The 19,875-nt window shown below is 37.4% G+C and overlaps 1 protein-coding gene across 5 annotated transcripts in view; it reads right to left on the bottom strand.

Moving 5' to 3' along the window:
• Positions 1–19,875, bottom strand: part of LOC111158227 (MGA, MAX dimerization protein) — a 103,554-nt gene that overhangs the window by 47,762 nt on the left and 35,917 nt on the right. For all 5 annotated transcript variants that reach the window (XM_022520152.1, XM_022520166.1, XM_022520155.1 and 2 more), the window contains exons 6-9: positions 9,460–9,591; positions 9,128–9,232; positions 7,211–7,872; positions 5,354–5,699 (exon numbers count right to left, since the gene is read on the bottom strand). In XM_022520152.1, coding sequence (XP_022375860.1) covers positions 5,354–5,699; positions 7,211–7,872; positions 9,128–9,232; positions 9,460–9,591 — 1,245 coding nt within the window. The remainder of the gene's footprint in view (positions 1–5,353; positions 5,700–7,210; positions 7,873–9,127; positions 9,233–9,459; positions 9,592–19,875) is intronic.

Below are 19,875 nucleotides of genomic sequence, written 5' to 3'. Positions count from 1 at the left end.
TGCTTAAGAATTTTTACCAGAAATGGATTTTGTCAATTTTTAAAACTATCTATTGAAATGATAGTATGGTGTCTGCCTTCTGCTCAGGTCATGTTTTTGGAGTCCCAGGATTGAGCCCTGGATTGAGGAGTCTGCTGCTCCATCTCCCTCTGCTCCTCCCCTCATGCGTGTGCACACTCTCTCTCGCTAATGAATAAATAAAATCTTAAACAAAAAAAAAAAAGAAATGGTAATATGGCCTTTTTTTTTTTTAAAGTCTATTACGGTAACGGTGAACAATGCTGATCATTTTCAAATGTTAAATCAACCATGCACCACTGTGATAAATCCACTTGGTCATGATGTATTATTCTTTAAATATATTCCTGGATTTGGTATGTTAAAACTGTATCTATCGTCTGTACATATGTTCATGAGAGAACGTACTCTACCATTTTCTTGTAATGTCTTTTTCTGGTCTGAGCATCAGGGTAATGCCGGTCTCGCAGAATGAGATCATTTTATGGAAGCATTTAAATAAAATGGGCATTATTTCTTCCCTAAATGTTTGAGAATTCACCAGTGAAGGCATCTGGACCACAGCCATTACTGTGCAGTTTTTCACTGCAAGTTCATATGTATAGGAGTAAGCAGTTACTTATTTCTTCTCGAGTGAGTTTGGTAGCTTTGCATCTAACAAAGAATTAGTCCATTTCATCTGACTTATTGGCATTAAATTGTTCCCTACTAACCTTTGAATGTCTTTAGTAATGCCATTTTTCATTCCTGATATATTGGTAATTTGTATGTTCTCCTTTTTTCCTAATCAGGTATCAATTTTATTATCTTCCCTTTAGATAGTTAACTTGTACATAGAGACACATCTCCAACAAAACTCTAAGTGGGCTAAGAAAGCAGGAATGTCATGTTTTTATCCTTTCTCTTGGTCCCTCCCACAGCAGCTAAGCACAGTGCCTTTACATCAGCAGCATTTTTTTTTTAACGAACAAAAGGGTAAATGGATGGTAATCAGATGAAGGCCAAACTTCAAAAATCATTATTTTATACACTAGGGAAAAAATGAAGACTTTCAAGTCAGAAAAACTTGGGTTCAAATCTCTATCACTCCCTTAAAACCAAGCTGACTTTGGGGAACAAGTTACATAAACTCTCTAAGCACACATTAGTACATTTGTAAAATGGAAATCCCTCTTACAACAGGTTTTAAGATTTAAATGATATAACCCTCATAGAGTGCACTGCATAAAGAGGAACACCCAAGAGAACATGAAAAGATGCACAATATCATTTATCATCAGGGAAATGCAAATCAAAACTACAATGAGGTTATCACCTTACACCTGTCAGAATGGCTAAAATCAAAAACACAAGAAACAACAAGTGTTGGAGATAATGTGGGGGGGGGGAAGGAACCCTCTTGCACTGTTGGTAGGAATGTAAACTGGTACAGCCATTCTGAAAAACAATATGGAGGTTCCTCATAAAGTTAAAAACAGAACTACCCTCTGATCCAGGAATCACACTACTGGATACTTACTCAAAAACTAGAGAAACACTAAATCAAAGGGATTCATCCGCCCCTAGGTTAATAACATTATTTACAATAGCCAAATTATGGAAACAGCCCGAGTGTCCACTGACTGATGAATGGATAAAGAAGATGTGGTATATATATATACTATGGAATATTATTCAGCCATAAGAAAAAATGAAATCTTGACATCTGCAACAACATGGTGTCAGACAGTATTATGCTAAGTGACATCAGTCATTCAAAGGAAGACATATACCATATGAGCTCACTCATATGTAGAATTTAAGAAACAAAATAAATAAGCAAAGAAAACAAAAAAGACAAAACAAGAAACAGACTCTTAACTATAGAGAACAGATGGTCATCAGAGGAGAAGTTGGGGGGGGGATAGGGATGGGATTCAAGAGTACACTTAGGGGCGCCTGGGTGGCTCAGTGGGTTAAAGCCTCTGCCTTCGGCTCAGGTCATGATCCCAGGGTCCTGGGATCGAGCCCCACATCGGGCTCTCTGCTCAGCGGGGAGCCTGCTTCCTCCTCTCTCTCTGCCTGCCTCTCCGCCTACTTGTGATCTCTGTCAAATAAATAAATAAAATCTTTAAAAAAAAAAATAAAAATAAATAAAAATAAAGAGTACACTTAACCAAGATGGAAAAATAAATTAATTTTTTTAATCCAGTGTAAATTACTGAAGATGATCTCTTCAACATCAAACTGATTTTAAATCCTTCCTAGGCAAAGTGGTTTCTCTTTAAAACAGTTCAGGATATCCTCTTTATTCTTGATGTTACAAATGTAAGAAACACGTGTCTAGATGGTTATTATTGCCTGCTATTCAGAGGATCCTTTAAATCTGAAATTTCATGTCCTTTAGAGATATTTTTTTCTATCATTTGAGTATTTTCTCTCTCATTTTCTTACCTCTATAACTTCTCTAAATCATCCTTTTTTTTCCCCCCTCACCTACGTTTTTTCAAAACAGACTAAAAGATTTCTTCATCTTCTTCCAGTTTTTATGTACATTTTTGTTTGGTTTTGGTTTCAGCAACATTTTGCCTCTAAGAACTCTTCCCTATTTCTATTCCTTTTCCATAGCAGTTGTAACAAAAATATCTTCCCTCCTTTCCTCATCTTCCCTAACAGTACAGGAAAATTGATGGCTCCTAGAACACAGTAAGGCATGTTTTTTGTTTTTTTTTTTATAGTGGTCTAATACCAGTGAGAAAAACAAAAAAATACTTTGATAACTGGAGTTATCTTTTGGAGTTAACTCAGGTCAAGAATAAGACACAGGGTAAATACACTAACCAAGAAAGCAAACTAATAAAGCCTAACAGATACACAGTTTTCATTCTTAAGTGTCTTCTAGAGCTTATTCTTGTTACTTTGAAATGGAAAAGTACGGCTTTAAAAGTGCAAAATGGGGAAAAACTTAGGAGATACAGATAAAACTCCTATATTTTATTTCATTTTAAACCTTTTTAATCTTATTTATATAAAGATCATTTAGGTATATGGAGGCAATATCTTAAACACTGGCATGGCAGTTAGAACAGCCTGGCACTGATCACAAAATAGCAGAAATCAGAAACAGACACAGACATAAATATTTTTTAATTTACTACATGACTGGTGACATTTTAAGCCAGTAGGGAAAGTACTTCTTCTCAGTAAGTCATGGGAAAACTGCCTAGCCATATTGCAGAAAAAAGATTTCCTACTACAAATTTCGTATCAAATAAATTCTAGATCGTATTTATTTTAAGCCCTTTATTAATCTAATTAGTATTTTTTTTTAAATCTTGCAGGTGAAAAAATACATTCTAAACAACACTCTAAACACAGAAACCATAAAAAATTTTTTAAAAAGACCACTAGACTTAACCACCCCTGCTTTTTTTCTTTTTCAGAGCAAGTGAGGGAATAGGGAAGAACTATTAACAAAGCTAAAATATAAATTACAAAATTATAACCTGTGAAAAATGAAGCTCTTGGAAATGTAGGGAACGGGGAGCCTGGGTGGCTCAGCCAGTTAAGCGGCTGCCTTTGGCTCAGGTCATGATCTCAGGGTCCTGGGATTGAGTCCCACATCAGGCTCCCTGCTCTGGGGCGGAGGAAAGCCTGCTTCTCCCTCTGCCTGACACTCCCCCTGCTTGTGTTCTCTCTCTCTGTCAAATAAATAATTAAATTCTTAAAAGTAATGCAGGGAGGGGTGCCTGGGTGGCTCAGTGGGTTAAGCCTCTGCCTTTGGCTCAGGTCATGATCTCAGGGTCCCGGGATCAAGCCCCACATCCGGCTCTCTGCTCGACAGGGAGCCTGCTTCCTCCTCTCTCTATGCCTACCTCTCTGCCTACTTGTGATCTCTGTCAAATAAATAATAAATAAAATCTTAAAAAAAAAATAATGCAGGGAAAAACATAGGTGCTCCAATAAAAGCAAAGAATTCAAAAAGTCAAATTTACAGAAGCAAGTTTATGACAAATGGTCAATAAACCTACTACTTGAAAAACTATAAATTTTAAAACAAAGTATCAATTTCTGCCTATCAGGTGAACTATCCAGTTAAGAGCGTAGAAAATCCAGCACTATCCAACTATTGGTAAATGTGTACCTTGGTACAACTCCAGAAACATCTATAAACCTTCAAAGTGCTATCACTGCCACAGCAATTCCACTTTTAATAGCCTATCATCATTGTACTGTTTATAATAAAGAAAATATAAAAAGGCTGAATGTCTGACCAAAAGGACTGTAATAACATGAAGCCATTTAAACTAAAATTACAATATAGATCTATATTGTATGGTCTATATACAGAAAACAAAACATGACTTTATGATACCAGATTTCTAAAGGTTATGACACCACATACAGAGCAATTCCATTTCTACAGAAACATGTATGTATGCACACAAGTCTATTAACAGAAAATCCTGGAAGAACATACACTGAAATATTAAACATCTATTATGACTTAAATAAGTATGCGGTAATCAACAGTGAATGCAAATATAAACTGCCAAAAAAGGAATTTAGTCTCCTAATAAACTAAGAAGCAAAAAACTCTTCAATTGTATGGCAAAAATATATTCAATGTATTTGAACAAAATAAAAAGATACAGTAGAAAGGAAAAAGAATCAAGAATGATTTAGTATGTAATTTGGTGGGGCTACAGACTATTTTATCAAAAAAGGAAAAACAAGCTTTTCAAAATAGTACAGTAATGCTTAACTCAGTTATGCCCTTATCCTGTCACCAAAACTCCAATCACCTGGTTAATGGCTCAAACCAGGACCAAAGGGTCTTGTTACAAAACTCTTCATTTAGAAAATAATGAGATGGATTAGTTGACTTGACTGTGCTAATCATGTCACAATGCATACCTGTGCCAAATCGTCATATTGTACACTTAAAACATATGCAAGGGTACTTGTCAATTATACCTCAATAAAAGCTGGAGGGGGGAATGATGGATTATACTGATCATCTCTGTATTCAAAGAACATAGGAAGAGAAGGGAGACACAGAAAAACAAGTTTCAAAGGCATTCTGGAAGTCCAAATGAATGATTCCAATGGAGCACAAAAAAGCCACCTTCAAAAGAAAAATTCTATTTTAAAAAGGTGTATGTGTGTGTGTGTACACACAAACATTATCACACAAGCCACAAAGAAAGAGCATTTAAGGATAATAAGAATTTCTCAAAATTCTTACTAGACCACTGATTAAAGGATTAAAATAAGTAACAGTAATATCTGAAATAACCAAACTGTTCTAAAAAAATAAAACTATACACACTTTTAATTCTCAGTTAATACTCACTGTATTCTAGCTTCTTCCTCCTCTTTTTCTCTTTAAATTGTTCTTCCTCCTCCCTGACTCCCTCTTCTTCTTCTCGTTGTTCCTCTCCCAAAGCATCATAAAATACTGGGTCACGATGAGCAGCTTTCCTCTGGAAATGCTTAGCTTTGGATCCTCCTTTAACAAGCACAACTTTTCTTTTCAAACAAGTGCAGCCAAACATGCAGTCTGGTCGGCGGCAGTGAGCAGGCTGGCGCTTCTCCAAAGCTAGACTGGAACACACGCAACCCAATCGACAGAAGTCATTGTTGCATGGAGGGGCTCGTTTCCTTATGATTGTGTGGATGGGTTTAGTTTTGAGAGATGCCTAAAGTTAAAATAAAGAATTGTAAATCTACTGAATCATGCCCCAACACCACCCACAACTTACAAGTCATATACTGGTCTGCCTTTTTGGACTCTGAACACTCAGTACCAATAGCACAAGATTAGCAGTATATTTAAAGAACATAAATATAACCAGGACTCTGAACAATCTGCCTTTCTAAAGCACAGCACAGTCAAGAGAAATTTTTTAAAAATATTTTATTTATTTGTTTGACAGATCACAAGTAGGCAGAGAGGCAGGCGGGGAGTTTGGGGGGAGCAAGCTCCCCGCTCAGCAGAGAGCCCAATGCATGGCTCCACCTCAGGACCCCGAGATCATGACCCGAGCCAAAGGCAGAGGCTTTAACTCACTGAGCCACCCAGGCGCCCCAAGTCAAGAGAATATTTAAATTAACTATGAGCCAGAATATCAACAGCGATCAATCTATTCTCAATGGAAATCACATGTAACGTTCAGGGCACCTGGACAGCTCAGTGCTTAAGCATCTGCCTTTGGCTCAGGTCATGCCTGGGAAGAGCTCCACATCGGTCTCTCTGTCAAATCAAGAAATAAAATCTTTAAAAAAAAAAGAAAAAGAAAAAGAAATCACACGTAATGTTCAAAGGCAGGGGTTGACAAGACGCACAGGCCAAACCTGGCCTGTTTCATAAAGTTTCACTGGAACACAAAACGCCTGTGGCACTGTAAGAACAGAGATGGGTAAATGCAACAGAGTGTGTATGGCCTACAAAGCCTAAAATATTTACTACCTGGCCCTTTACTAAAATACTTTGCGGACACCTGCTTTCCAGTAACTAATAGAAAGGGAATGGGATAATATGTACGTAACAGTCTTTAGGAATGATTGATAATAAAGGACACATTGTGTATTTAATCCAAACATCTGATCATCTTCAGGTCTAGAATTCAGTCACATAATTTAAAAATGGAAGGTAAGGTGTACAAATTTCACGACCCAAAAAAAAAAAAAAAAAAAATAGTCATATGCTGTTGTATCATTTCATGTGCACCAGAGGCTGTTAAGACAGGTAAATCAATAAGTGAAAAATTCTCAATATAAAATTTTATAAAACACAAAAGCTTTTTCTCCACAGGTCTATAATTTTAAAAAATTTTCTGAAATGTAGTACCTTTTAAGGAGAACTTTCAAAGCAGTTTTAACAAGATTAGCAAACATACTTGCCCACATGCTAGAGAATGAAATTAGAGATTTTCAGAATGGACAGCTGACTTCATACAAGGTGAAAGACATTATCCAAAAGCACAACTGTACTGTCTCCCTCTACTGGCAGGAGGGGTTCTACACTAAGGTGTCTAGTTAAGAAGAACAACAAATACAGAAACCAAGAGAATCTCCTTACTTATCCTATCACTAAGGTAACTAAATGGCCTATCCTTCCGCCAAAAAGCCCATACACATTTCCCCTTACTAACCTAATTCTTTCCAACCATGAACTAATACACTTCTAAAAAAACCAATAGATACTTACTTGAGCAGTAAGCAGAGTTGTTAAGGATACATCTGCTCGCTCTTCAGTGATATAGGTCCTTGGTTTTCCTTCCCAAAGTGCACAGTCTTCCAGGTCCATTAGCTTCACTTGGGATTTAGACAAGCCTGGTGGGCGAGTTCCCTGTTGCTGTTGCTGCTGCTGGTGGTGTGCCTGCCGCAAACTAATTTGCTTTGGAAATGTATTTTCATCTAAAGTTGGCACAACAAAGTTATTCACCTGATTTTCTGAGATAGTACTTGAAGAATTCTTGGCAACCTTATCTCCTGGAATCACTTGAGTGTGTTTCTGCTTTGGTGAAATAGGGTAGGGTAAAATGGATTTATAAGATGATTTAGTTCGGCCACCAAAAGTTGCCTGTTTGTTTTGAGACTTTGCCTTTCGAGAGGCAGGGGGCACAGAATGAGACTTCAAAGAGTAGGAGGTAGAAGGGGAAATGGTAGATTGCTTCTTTAGTACACTGTCAAGTGTTCGTACATAGCTGGTACTCTTGGTGGGAAGCTGGTATACCACAGGAGATGTAGGAGCATTAGAAGAGAAACCCATACTGGTTTCCATCAGTTTGCCTTCATTTTCCAAGTACTCATCTAGTTTATCACTGCAGAAAGCAGAACGGTTTTTCAGTGGACCTTCTGAATTTCCACCTAGAAATAAAGAGATGCAGATACTTAAAGAAATATATGGCAGATCTTCAGAAAAATAAACTAAAAAATGCCAAGAGCATTAAGTTATAAGCTACTCAATCTTCTCAACTGTCCTTAATCTTCTAAACATAGGAAAAACAATATATTAATAAACCAAATGAAGAGATGGAATCATACATTCATTACATTAAAACGATTATCTAAAACCATCTCATTACATATATTTAAATTAATTTTGGTGAAATACTAACAATAAATTAAGAGTCTACAACTTTGACAACTTATGACCTTAGCAGAGAAACCACATTTAAGTAAAAACATAAGAACAAAAAATATACTTAAGTCAAACTTCAACAGAACACACCAAGAGATTATTTAACAAACTGTAGTACCTGGACTCTAATATAAAACACAAGGAAAGAGGTGAGCGCACAAAAAGAGAAGTATAAAATTTAGTTTTTAAGGAATTTTGAAAAAGCAAATGTAGTAGACAGACAAGCCATTATATTATTTTAACACTGTGGAGAGATTCAAAGATGAGAAAAACTATTTTGGATATATGATAAATTTATCTGGCTAGAATGTAAAACTGCAAGTAACTACAACGGGAAAAACACTAAGAAAGGAGACCAACAGGCACACAGTCAAAATGTTCGGATTAGAAGTTTTCCTTGGACTGTAATGCTGTCAAGAATCACTCCATAGCTCTAAAGTATACAGTTCTGAATTAATACTTGAGAATGATGATTATGGTAACTGTAGGTGGCTCAGTCCGTCAAGCTTTTCTAAAAAATGAAAATTTTAAAAATAACTGTAGGAGTAACAGAAAGGCAGTACAATTGAAAAGAGGGTGCAGGTTGGGGAGGGTATATGCTACAGTGAGTGATGTGAAATGTGTAAGCCTAATGATTCACAGATCTGTATCCCTGGGGCAAATAGTATACTATATGTTAATAAAAAAAATAATAATAGTAATAATAATAATAAAAACAAAAAATAATTAAAAATTTAAAATTTTTTAAAAATTTAAAAAATAAAACATAAAATAAAAGAGGTGCATTGATTATTTAAGCCTGACATGGTTAGGGATATGGAACATAGGAAATGAACAGACATTAGCAAGCAATTTATTTGCCCTGTATTTTAAAGCATATAAAGAAAAGATGAAGAAAAACAACCAAATCTTACTTTTAACAAAAGGCTTTTTGGCCACGTGTTTCAGAACACATTTACAGTTTTTTAAAAAGCTGATTACCTTCACTCCTAGATGCAGAAGCACTATGAAACTTTCCCCTCCATCCCTTGATTTTGGTGAAGTCATTGGTCTTCCCTGTCCTAGAAACAAAGGGAAACCCAGCATCTATAAAAGAAAAAGTAAAAAAGATTACCAAAATTCAAGTCAACTAATATTTAATATCTAATTAGTTACCAAAACTTAATCACAAAAAAACTTAATCTAAAATGTATAAATCATTAAGACTATGCCACTAGGCAAAAAAATCTACCTTAGAATATCCTAAATGTCTCTAACAAAGGCAGTTTTTTAATTATCTCACAACTTTGACTTTACAAATGCCATACACTCACCAGGAGAGGCAGGATTGGTTCCGGTAAGGTTCCAGAAAGGAAAGCTAGTGGCTGGAGCCAAAGGTAGCTGTACTCCCAAATATTTAAGATCAATGCTCATTGTCGGATCCACTGAATTCAATTTTAAGCCCACTACAAGGAAAAAGAAACACAAATTACATTCTTTTTTTAAACTTCTGAGGTGTGAGGAGAGGGTAAAATGGGAGTGAAAAGCAGAAATGAAATAAAAATAAAAAGGAGACAGACTTTAAGGTGACCCATGATCCTCACCTCTTAATACTACATATTTCTGTACTCCTCCCTCCTCCCCCTCCCTTAAGTGCAGATAGGACCTTTATTTCTAACATACAAAAAGTGGCAAAAGGGATGGGATGTACATGATTCGGTGTTTATGAGACTATGGGAGCATGTATCACCCATCTTGCTAAAACTGCAAGGATATAAATTCTGCCAACAACCTGAGGGAAACTGGAAGCAGAATCCTCCCAAGTCAAGCCTCTGAGGAGAAACCAGACCTGACATTTTGACTGAAGCACTGTGAGACACTAAGCAGAGGACCCAGTTAAGCCATGCCCAAACTCCTGATCGAAAGTAAATGAAACAGTATGTCTTAAGTTTACACTAATTTGTTAAGCAACAATAGAAAACTAATACATAAACATAGCAGAATTAAGATCCTTTGTGATCCAGAGACTTTCTAGGACTTTTAATACAAATCTGCCATTGACTAAGCTTCTGGCCTGAATTGTTTTCTAATTCCCTAGTAATCCATTAGTGTTGTTTATGGTTAACTGAGCCTATAAATATTATAACTTATTTGTAGATTAAGAGGTAATCTTTTGGGAAAATATTTACTCAACATATCCTTTTAGAGGTTTTGGTGAGTCCCCCCCCCCCCTTAACATTTTATGACGGAGATTCGTCTATGCTGACAGATTTATCTCTGGACCATTTATTTTCACCACCATACACTACTCCAGATAATGAATATATAGTACTGCCCAATTTATTCACCATTCCCCTACAGATGAGAATTAGGTTGTTTTCTAATTTTTTTTTTAATTTTATTTTTTGAGTACACACAACATTAAAATACCATTAACTATATTCTTTACACTGTACCTTGCATTCCTGTGACTTACTCATCCCTTACTGAAAGCCTGTATCTCCCAGCTCCCTTCACCCATTTTTTTCCTACTTTTAACAATTACAAGCAATGCACCCATGTAATTATTCATTGTGTACAAGAACATGTATCACAGGGCACCTGGGTGGCTCAGTCCCTAAGCATCTGCCTTTGGCTCAGGTCATGATCCCAGGGTCTTGGGATCAAGCCCCACATCCATCCAGCTCCCTGCTCAGCGGGAAGCCTGCTTCTTCCTTCTCCCACTCCCCCTCCTGGTGTTCTCTCCCTCGCCGTCTGTCAAATAAATAAACGTAATTTAAAAAAAAAAAAAAAAAAAAAAAGAATGTGCATCACACAGATGATGTATAAGAGCTTCTCTAGTGCATTTAGCTTTTCCTTGTAGCATTTAATCAGGAATGGAATTGCTATATAACAGGGCATACTCATCTTTCAATTGTATTGGATTGTGAGTGCTCAACATACTTGTGGCTGTCCAAAATATTTGAACACCTTTTCCCTAGCTGTTACTTTTTTCCATTATAACCCCAACCTCTTCAAGGTAGGTATTAGGAAAAACTCACTTTCTACCTTCCCTTGCAGTTTATGTGCAGACATGTAACACAGGTTTTGCCAATCAACTGTACCATGAAAGACTTCAATTTGGGCAAGAGTACCATGAAGGGATACTATGCAGAACTGTGTGAATGAGGGTGATGGTGTTTGGCCAAGTAAAGAATTTTTAGAGGCAGAAGTAACCAAGGTCCTAACTGTATGCATACTGTGTGCAGTGTCCATACTGAAAACGGTGGTGCTTGTCCAATGTCGTGTGACTGCTTATATGAGCATTCAGTAAAAGTACTGTGGGCATTTTTCCCTACTGCACAGTCCCAGAGTGTGTTTTTCTGGCTTTTCAAGAGATTGTGTAAGTCATCTGATACTCTTTAATAAATTTATCTTCTATGTCATCTGTACAGTCTGATATTTACTACTAAAAAGGTTAATGATACACTTAGTTATTCTGAATACTTCTTGTGTAATGGCACATAAAATTATAATTAGAGGTGCCTTGGGTGGCTCAGTCAGTTAAGTGTCTGCCTTCAGCTTGGGTCATGATCCCAGGCTTCTGGGATCAAGCCCTGCCACCCCTTGCCCCCTGTCAGGCTCCCTGCTCAGTAGGGAGCCTGCCTCTCCCTCTCCCTCTGCTGCACCCCCTGCTTGTGCTTGTGCTCTGTCAAAGAAATAAACATCTTTTTAAAAAAGGTAATTATATAACAAACTGGGATAAACCTGAGGCTGCTTTTAGCTAGAGGCAACCAGCTCTACAGTTATTAATTACCCTTTGTCAAGCTTGGCCATTCTGAGGAGATCACTATTTCAAGAGCCTATTATTGTCACATATCATGGATGACCATGTGCAACAATGCACTAATTGGGAGTCTGCACTAAATAATGCCAAATTACTCTCAATTTATACTCCCTCTAGTAGTGCATAAGAGCTCTTGCTGATCCAAATTCTTTTCAACATTTGATGTCACCTGTTCCAATCTTTTGCTTTAAATTTATATCCTATTATTCTTAAATTTTTATTTTTCTGTTACTAATGACCATCATCTACTTTGTGTTCACTCATCTGTGAATTACTGGCTTCAAATTATTGTGCAGGAAAGTGTTTAACTTAAATTTTAACAAAACTGAAGCCAAAAGGAGTTCAAAGTATTAAGTATTCTATTAATAGCTATCAGAAATCTTAGGTGCAGGTTTTTAATAAAAGGCTTACATAATACTCATCGCCTGAAAGGTGAAGGCATTAGACAGATTATGAGCCACAAACTCTTATGGCTAATTTGTGTATCCGCCACAGAGAACTTACCTTAACAAAGGAGATCACTGAATCACTATGCTGTTTTAGTATGTAAGCCCAGTTCTTTAAATATTGTATCTTATTTTTATTTAAGTACATGGTATGATTCCTATTAACATCAATAAAACATTCTTTCCAGGGGCACCTCCCAGGCTTAGTAGGTTGAGTATGCAACTCCTGATCTGGGGGTTATGAGCTCAATCTCCACACTGGGTCTAGAGATTGCTTAAAAATAAAATCAGATTTGTTTTGTTTTGTTTAAGATTTTATTACTTCTTTGAGAAAGAGAGAGAGAACATGAACAGGTGGAAGGCAGAGGGACAAGCAGATTCCCCACTGAGTGGGAAGTCCCAAATGGTGCTCAATCCCGGGACTATGAGATCATACCTGAGCTAAAGTCAGACACTTAACCGACTGAGCCACCCACGTGCCCCGATTTGAGAGAGAGAGAGAGGGCATGCACATGAGAAGGGGGAGGGACAGAGGGAGAGAAAGAACCCTCAATCAGACACTCCCCCACCCTACAAGTGTGAAGCATGACACAAAGCTTGATCCCAGGACCCTGAGGATCATGACCTAAACAAAAACCAAGACTTGGCTTCTTCTTTTTTGTTTTTTTGTTTTGTTTTGTTTTGTTTTTAAGACTTTATTTATTTATTTGACAGAGATCACAAGTAGGCAGAGAGGCAGGCAGAGAAGGCAGTGGGGGAAGCAGACTCCCTGCTGAGCAGAGAGCCCGATGAGGGGCTAGATCCCATGACCTGAGCTGAAGGCAGAGGCTTAACCCACTGAGCCACCCAGGCGCCCCAACACTCGGATTCTTAACTGAGCCACCCAGACACCCCAGAAATAAAATCTTTTAAGCAAATAATTCTTTCCTCATGTTTCCAGTCAATCAGGGAAAAATAAGACTGGGAGTCAAAACAACTGGTTTCTAATCATGTGCTTGGGCTAAATCTCTCCTGGCTTTCGCTTCCTCATCAGTAAAATAAATCCACTACAATGAGTTTTATGTTTTAAGAATTTATTGCACTTTCTCTGTGAAATACTCTGTAATACAGATGGTAATAGAGATAAAAGACATTCCCCAGACCTCAAGGAGCTTTAGTGCTATTTTCCCAAATGACTCATCATTTGGTGTAAGTAAGTCCCAAGAGAGGTAAACAAAAAGAAATAACACTTGAAAAGCCCAGGGGAATGTGGTAAAATTTTTACTGAGTCTGTAATTCTTAAGTTAGAATAAGTAAAATTAACTAAGAAAGGTGGTAAGGAACAGCAGAGAGGAACCACAAAGTAAGATACTCAGAAATTCAAGTAAGAACTGAATCCTAAACACAGGATAAAATAAGATACTCTAATTCTTTGAGAAGAGAAAAATACTCTTATTATTATTGACCCAAAATTGCCAGAATAGCTGCCTACATAGATGGTAAAAATAAAGGAATTAAGTTGATAAAAAAAGCACCTATACATAGACCTGCAAACTCTAGACCCCACACAATCAAATTTAGAGACTGTTTTTCCTATTTTCTTGTCTGTGTTTACTTGTATTTTAAACTTCCACTTTCCCCCAAAAGTGAAAGCAAGTTCTAAAAACAAGATGAAATTTATTTTAAATATACCTATCAATTTTTTAAAGCCATAAAAGAAGAAGTCAATGGCACACAGACAATGTTCAAAGTAATTCCCAATTTAGCTTATCTGTACCATCCTGAAATGTTTGCCCTGCAAGAAAATCCCCTATTTAGCACATACATGAGACCTAGACTTATTGATTTCCTATGAATGAGATTAACTTGTACAGAAGTTGGCTAAATAATTCACAGAAAGCATATCCCCCAAAAAACATAAAATCCTTTCCACTAGGACAGTTTAAACTGAACTATATTCCTAAATGCGTTGGCCTTTTCACCAGATTAGGAACTACTTCCTAAAAACATATTATCGCACCATTACCAAAAAAAGACTCCTAAATTCAGATTCAAATGCAGAATCACATAAGATCATAAACCATAATTTAAAAAAACAAAATGCCTGGGATGCCTGGGTGGTTCAGCTGGTTAAGTGTCATCTGACTCTTGACTTCAGCTCAGTTATGATCTCAGGGTCTTCAGACTGAGCCCCCAATTGGCTCCACACTGGGCATGGAGTCTGCTTGAGATTCTCTCTCCCCATCTCCTTCTACCTTCCTCCCCCCGCTTGTGCGCATGTGCTCACTTACACATGCTCACCCACTTCTCTCTCTAAAAAATAAACAAAACATTTTTAAAACTGCCTACCCCAGCTAAACACATTAAAATATAAAGCACCCACCAAAACACACTCAAGAGGAATAAACTCCTATGTAACTAACCAGCATAAAAGCAAATCTACATAAAAAAGAAAAGCTCCAGTTAATTGTCAATTTAACAACACTCAGTATTTTTTAACTAAAAACCAAGAGTCACAGAGCTCTAAAGAGATTGCCATAAAGGAACTTAACATTGTAACTGACAGAAGTTCACAGTGATATAATAAATAAATAGGCTGCAACATCAACATGGATGGCCCTTTAGAGTACAACGTGAAGCAATGTAAGTCAATCAGAGAAAGACAAATACCATTCCTTTTCACTCATATGTGGAATTTAAGAAACAAACAAAGGGAAAAAAGGAGAGAAACAAATGAAACAGACTCTTAATTATAGAGAACAAACTGATGGTCACTAGAAGGGAGTAGGAGGATAGGAGAAATAGGGGACGGGGATTAAGGTATGTACTTGTGATGAGCAATGGGTAATGTATGGTAAATCACTGTACTGTACACCTAAACCTAATATAACTGTATGTTAACTAAAAGGCATTAAAATAAAAACTCTTTAAAAATTGGGGAAAAAAGGAATCTCTGCTGCAGAGGAATTCCAATTAATTTATGCTCATATTCTACCTCATATTCCACAAGAAAGTAGAGCTTAACTTCCCACTTACTAAGTATGGACTACCCAGTGACTTCCTTCCAAGAAGTACAGCATGGAAAGGTCAGTGATTGTTGATAAAATGTACCCTTTATACAATGGGATGAAAATGGCACTCCCTCTCTGTGATCTTCCTCTCGTGAACATATAACCACAATCTAACCATGAGAAAAACAACAGATGAAACTCAACTGAGAGACATTCTACAAAATATCTGACCAGTACTCCTCAAAATTGTCAAGGTCATTAAAAATTTAAAAATCTGAGCAACTGTCCCAGCCAAGAGGATCCTAAAGAGACATGACTACTAAATGTGATTTCCTAGATGGAATCTTGAAATAAAAAAAAATAAGGGAATCTGATTAAAGTATGGACCTCAGTTAATATTAATATACCAATACTGTCTAATTGTAACAAATAGTCTATACTAATGTTAGATGTATTTAATAATAAGGGAAATGGAATGAAGAGTATATGGGAACTCTATTATGTTCCCAATTTTACTACAAACCTAAAACTTAACTAAAATTAAAAAAAATTTAGGGTGCCTGGGTGGCTCAATCATTAGGCATCTGCCTTCAGCCCAGGTCATGATCCTGGTCAGGGTCCTGGGGTAGAGCCTCACAGTTGGCACCCTGCTCAGCGGGACTCTGCTTCTTCCTCTCCCTCTGTCCCTCCCTCCACTCTTGTGAGCACACATGCTTGTGTGCACGCTCACTCGCTCTCTCTCTAAAATAAGTTAAATATTTTTTTAAATGTTTTAATTAACATAGAATTGACTTGGTAGCAGTGAAGTAGAAATGCTTGTATAAAAATACCTTTAAAGTTCAAAACCAGATGGTAATTTCTAGGTTGACAGGAAATAAATCAATTTGGATGTAGTACATCCAAGTTAGTACATAGGATAGTACAAGAGACAGAAAAAATAATAGTCCTGTGGAAAACAACATTAAGATTCTTATTTTAGGAGTGCCTGGGTGGCTCAGTGGGTTAAAGCCTCTGTCTTCAGCTCAGGTTGTGATCCCAGGGTCCTGGGATCAAGCCCCACATCGGGCTCTCTGCTCAGCGGGGAGCCTGCTTCCTCCTCTCTGCCTGCCTCTCTGCCTACTTGCAATCTCTGTCAAATAAATAAATAAATAAAATCTTTAAAAAATTTTTAAAAGATTCTTATTTAATTTTAGCAATAAGACTACCACCACCAATAAAACACTTCCTCAGGCTTAACACTTCTTCCAGAACTTCAGAGCAAGCTCAAAAATCTTTTCAAGTTTTTCAAGTTTCCAGCACAAAACTTTTTTTCTTTTTTTTTTAAAGATTTTATTTATTTGACAGAGAGAGACACAGCGAAAGAGGGAACACAAGCAGGGGAAGTGGGAGAGGGAGAAGCAGGCTTCCTGCTGAGCAGGGAGCCTGATGCGGGACTCAATCCCAGGACCCCAGGACCATGACCTGAGCTGAAGGCAGATGCTTAACGAATGAACCACCCAGGTGCCCACAAAAAGATTTTTAAATGTTTATATTCTAAAAAATAGTGAAACTCCAGAGTTAACAGAAAGGGAGAGAAATGACATTACTGAAGTAAAATTTAACAAGTTCTTTCAATCACCAATTTTTAGAGAGGTACCTTAAAGGAACATGTGATTGGGATCAATCCCAGTTACTACAAATACTTAGCCAATGTAACTCATTTTTCTGAAATTCTAAGTCTTAAGAAACAAAGGTTGAGGAGTGGAGGGATATCTGCCAAAACAAAATAGAAAAATCCAAAACAGATCTCTACCTCACACCTTATGAATAGTACCAAATGAATTATAGATTTAACTGTTTTTTTTAAAAAAACAGGGACACCTGGGAGGCTCACTCAGTTAAGCATATGCCTTTGGTTCAGATCATGATCTCAGGGTCCTAGAATCAAGTCCTACATCAGCTCCTTGCTGAGCGGAGAGCCTGCTTCTCCCTGTCCCTCTGCCACTTCCCCTGCTTGTGCTCTCTCTCTGTGTCTCTGACAAATAAATAAAACATACATACATACATACATACATACATACATACATAAAACAAGACTATATAGGACAGCTGGATGGGTCAGTTGGTTGAGTGTCTAACTCTTAATTTCAGCCCAGGTCATGATGGTGCAGTCCTGGGACTGAGCCCCCATCTGAATCAATGCTCAACGCAGTCTGCTTGTCCTGCTCCCTGTTTCTACCCCCACTTGCACTCTCTCAAATAATAAAATCTTTTCATAAAAATAAAATAATAGGGGCGCCTGGGTGGCTCAGTCATTAAGCATCTGCCTTCAGCTCAGATCATAATTCCAGAGACCTGGGATCAAGCCTCACACTGGGCTCCCTGCTCTGCAGGAAGCCTGCTTTTTTCCCTTTCCCACTCCCCCTGCTTGTGTTCCTCTCTTGCTGTGTCTCTGTCAAATAAATAAATAAAATCTTAAAATAATAATAATAATAATAAAACTATTAAGAATACAGTTGAATTAATTTTAAACAACATGAAGATTAAATAAAAACTTATATATGACACCTAATGCAGAATCTGTACAGCAGGTGAAAACTGATGGCTCACCCACATTTTGTTTGGCTCAGTGTTTAACGCTTTGCCCAAAAAACTTAGAAGTTGAACATCATTACATAAAAATGCTGACTTCAGTTTCTACTGAACAATGAGAATTTCTGAAAATACTAGGCCAATCTTCCCATATGACAATAACCCACAGCTATGACTGCCCCTTTAGAAGAGGCACCTGTGTTCCAGCCTGCCAGAGTCCAACCTTGTACACGAAATCAGACTTATTTCATTTGCTTACCTGCTTAGTTTCTAGGAGCATTCGACTTTGAACCCCAATTACACAGAGGAAAATATCAGATTTGTCTACAATGTATGTAGGGGAAGGAAAAAACACACTTAAATCTTAACCAGCCAGGAAGTAACAGGCAACCAAACCATAACGAAAAGACCAGCAGAGAGCATGGAATATATTTACCTCTAGAACTAAGACAGAAACAAAGGTAGGGATTAGGCTGAAAGATATTTATACATTGTTGGAGTACTTAACTAACAAAATAAGAAAGTAGGAGGGAGGAAAAAAGATAAAGGAAAAGTTAACTGACAGAGGTTAAGAGAATACTATTTAAATAAAATAGCAGAAATGAAAGCTAACAGTAAGCAATAATAAATGTTATTTACCATTAAGATTATGATGTGACTGTAACTGTCCCATTACAATCCACAGCACCCCTCTAAGATCACACTGTCACAGAAGCAGCCTCATATTAAAGCAAAAGTTCAAGTATTACCAGCTGACTTAGATACTGAATGATCATCTTATACATCATTTTATTAGCATATAATGCTTGGGTTCTTATACAAATGATCCATTATATAATGTAAATCAGCTCAACAATGCCTTGGCGGCGGGGGGGGGGGGGGGACGACTGACTAATAGCAAAAACTCAAACTACTCCAAGAGGTACACCTTGGGGTGCCTGGGTGGTTCAGTGGGTTAACGCCTCTGCCTCTGGCTCAGGTCATGATCTCAGGGTCCTGAGATCAAGCCCCACATCAGGCTCTCTGCTCAGCAGGGAGCCTGCTTCCCCCCACCCCTCTCTGCCTGCTGCTTTACCTACTTGTGATCTCTCCCTCTCTCTGTCAAATAAATAAATAAAATCTTTAAAAAAAAAAAAAAGGTACACCTAAAATCAAACACACAAGAAACTAAAAATTGGGGCACAGTTTACAATATCTCATTTACAACAAGTGGGAAAGTCAGTAGTTGCTATGATGGTAATAAATATAGAGCAATCCCTCCTAATCCTCAGGGGATAGGCTTTAAGACCCGTAGTGGGTACATTCTAAGACCCTCAGTGGATGCCTGAAACCACCTGGTACCAAACCCTGACGCAGCGCGCGCACACACACACACACACACGCGCGCACACGCACACACACACACACACACACAGTGTTTTTTCCTAGACATGTGCACTTTATCTGATAAAGTTTAATTTATAAATTATAAATTTATAAATTAAAGAAAACAGTAACAAAATAGAGTAATTTGAAGAATACACTGTAATAACAGTTACGGAATATGGTCTTTCTCTCTCAAAGTACATTATTACACTGTTCTCACCATTCTTCTTGTGATAATGTGAGATGATAAAATGAAGTGAGGTGAATGATGTAGGCATTGTAACATAGTGTTGGGCTACTACTGACCTTCTGACCATACGTCAGAGGGAGGATCATCTGCTTCCATTAAGTGAAACCACAGAAAGACTGCACATTTGGGGGAGGCAGGGGGTAGGACTAATATAGATTTCAATACTAAAATAGAGGATTAAGCAACATAATCAAAGCCAAAGATAATTCATTACAACAAAACAGAGATAATAATGAAAATTTTAACTGACATCCCAAGCAATACATGAAATACACAAAATATGCTGATAGCCACACAATGAG

The sequence above is a fragment of the Enhydra lutris genome, unplaced genomic scaffold, assembly GCF_002288905.1.
Source record: "Enhydra lutris kenyoni isolate GAN:26980312 unplaced genomic scaffold, ASM228890v2 scaffoldscaffold4, whole genome shotgun sequence".
NCBI lineage: Eukaryota > Metazoa > Chordata > Mammalia > Carnivora > Mustelidae > Enhydra > Enhydra lutris.
The sequence above is the reverse complement of the archived record's forward strand: the minus strand, read 5'-3'. Positions and strand labels throughout refer to the sequence as shown.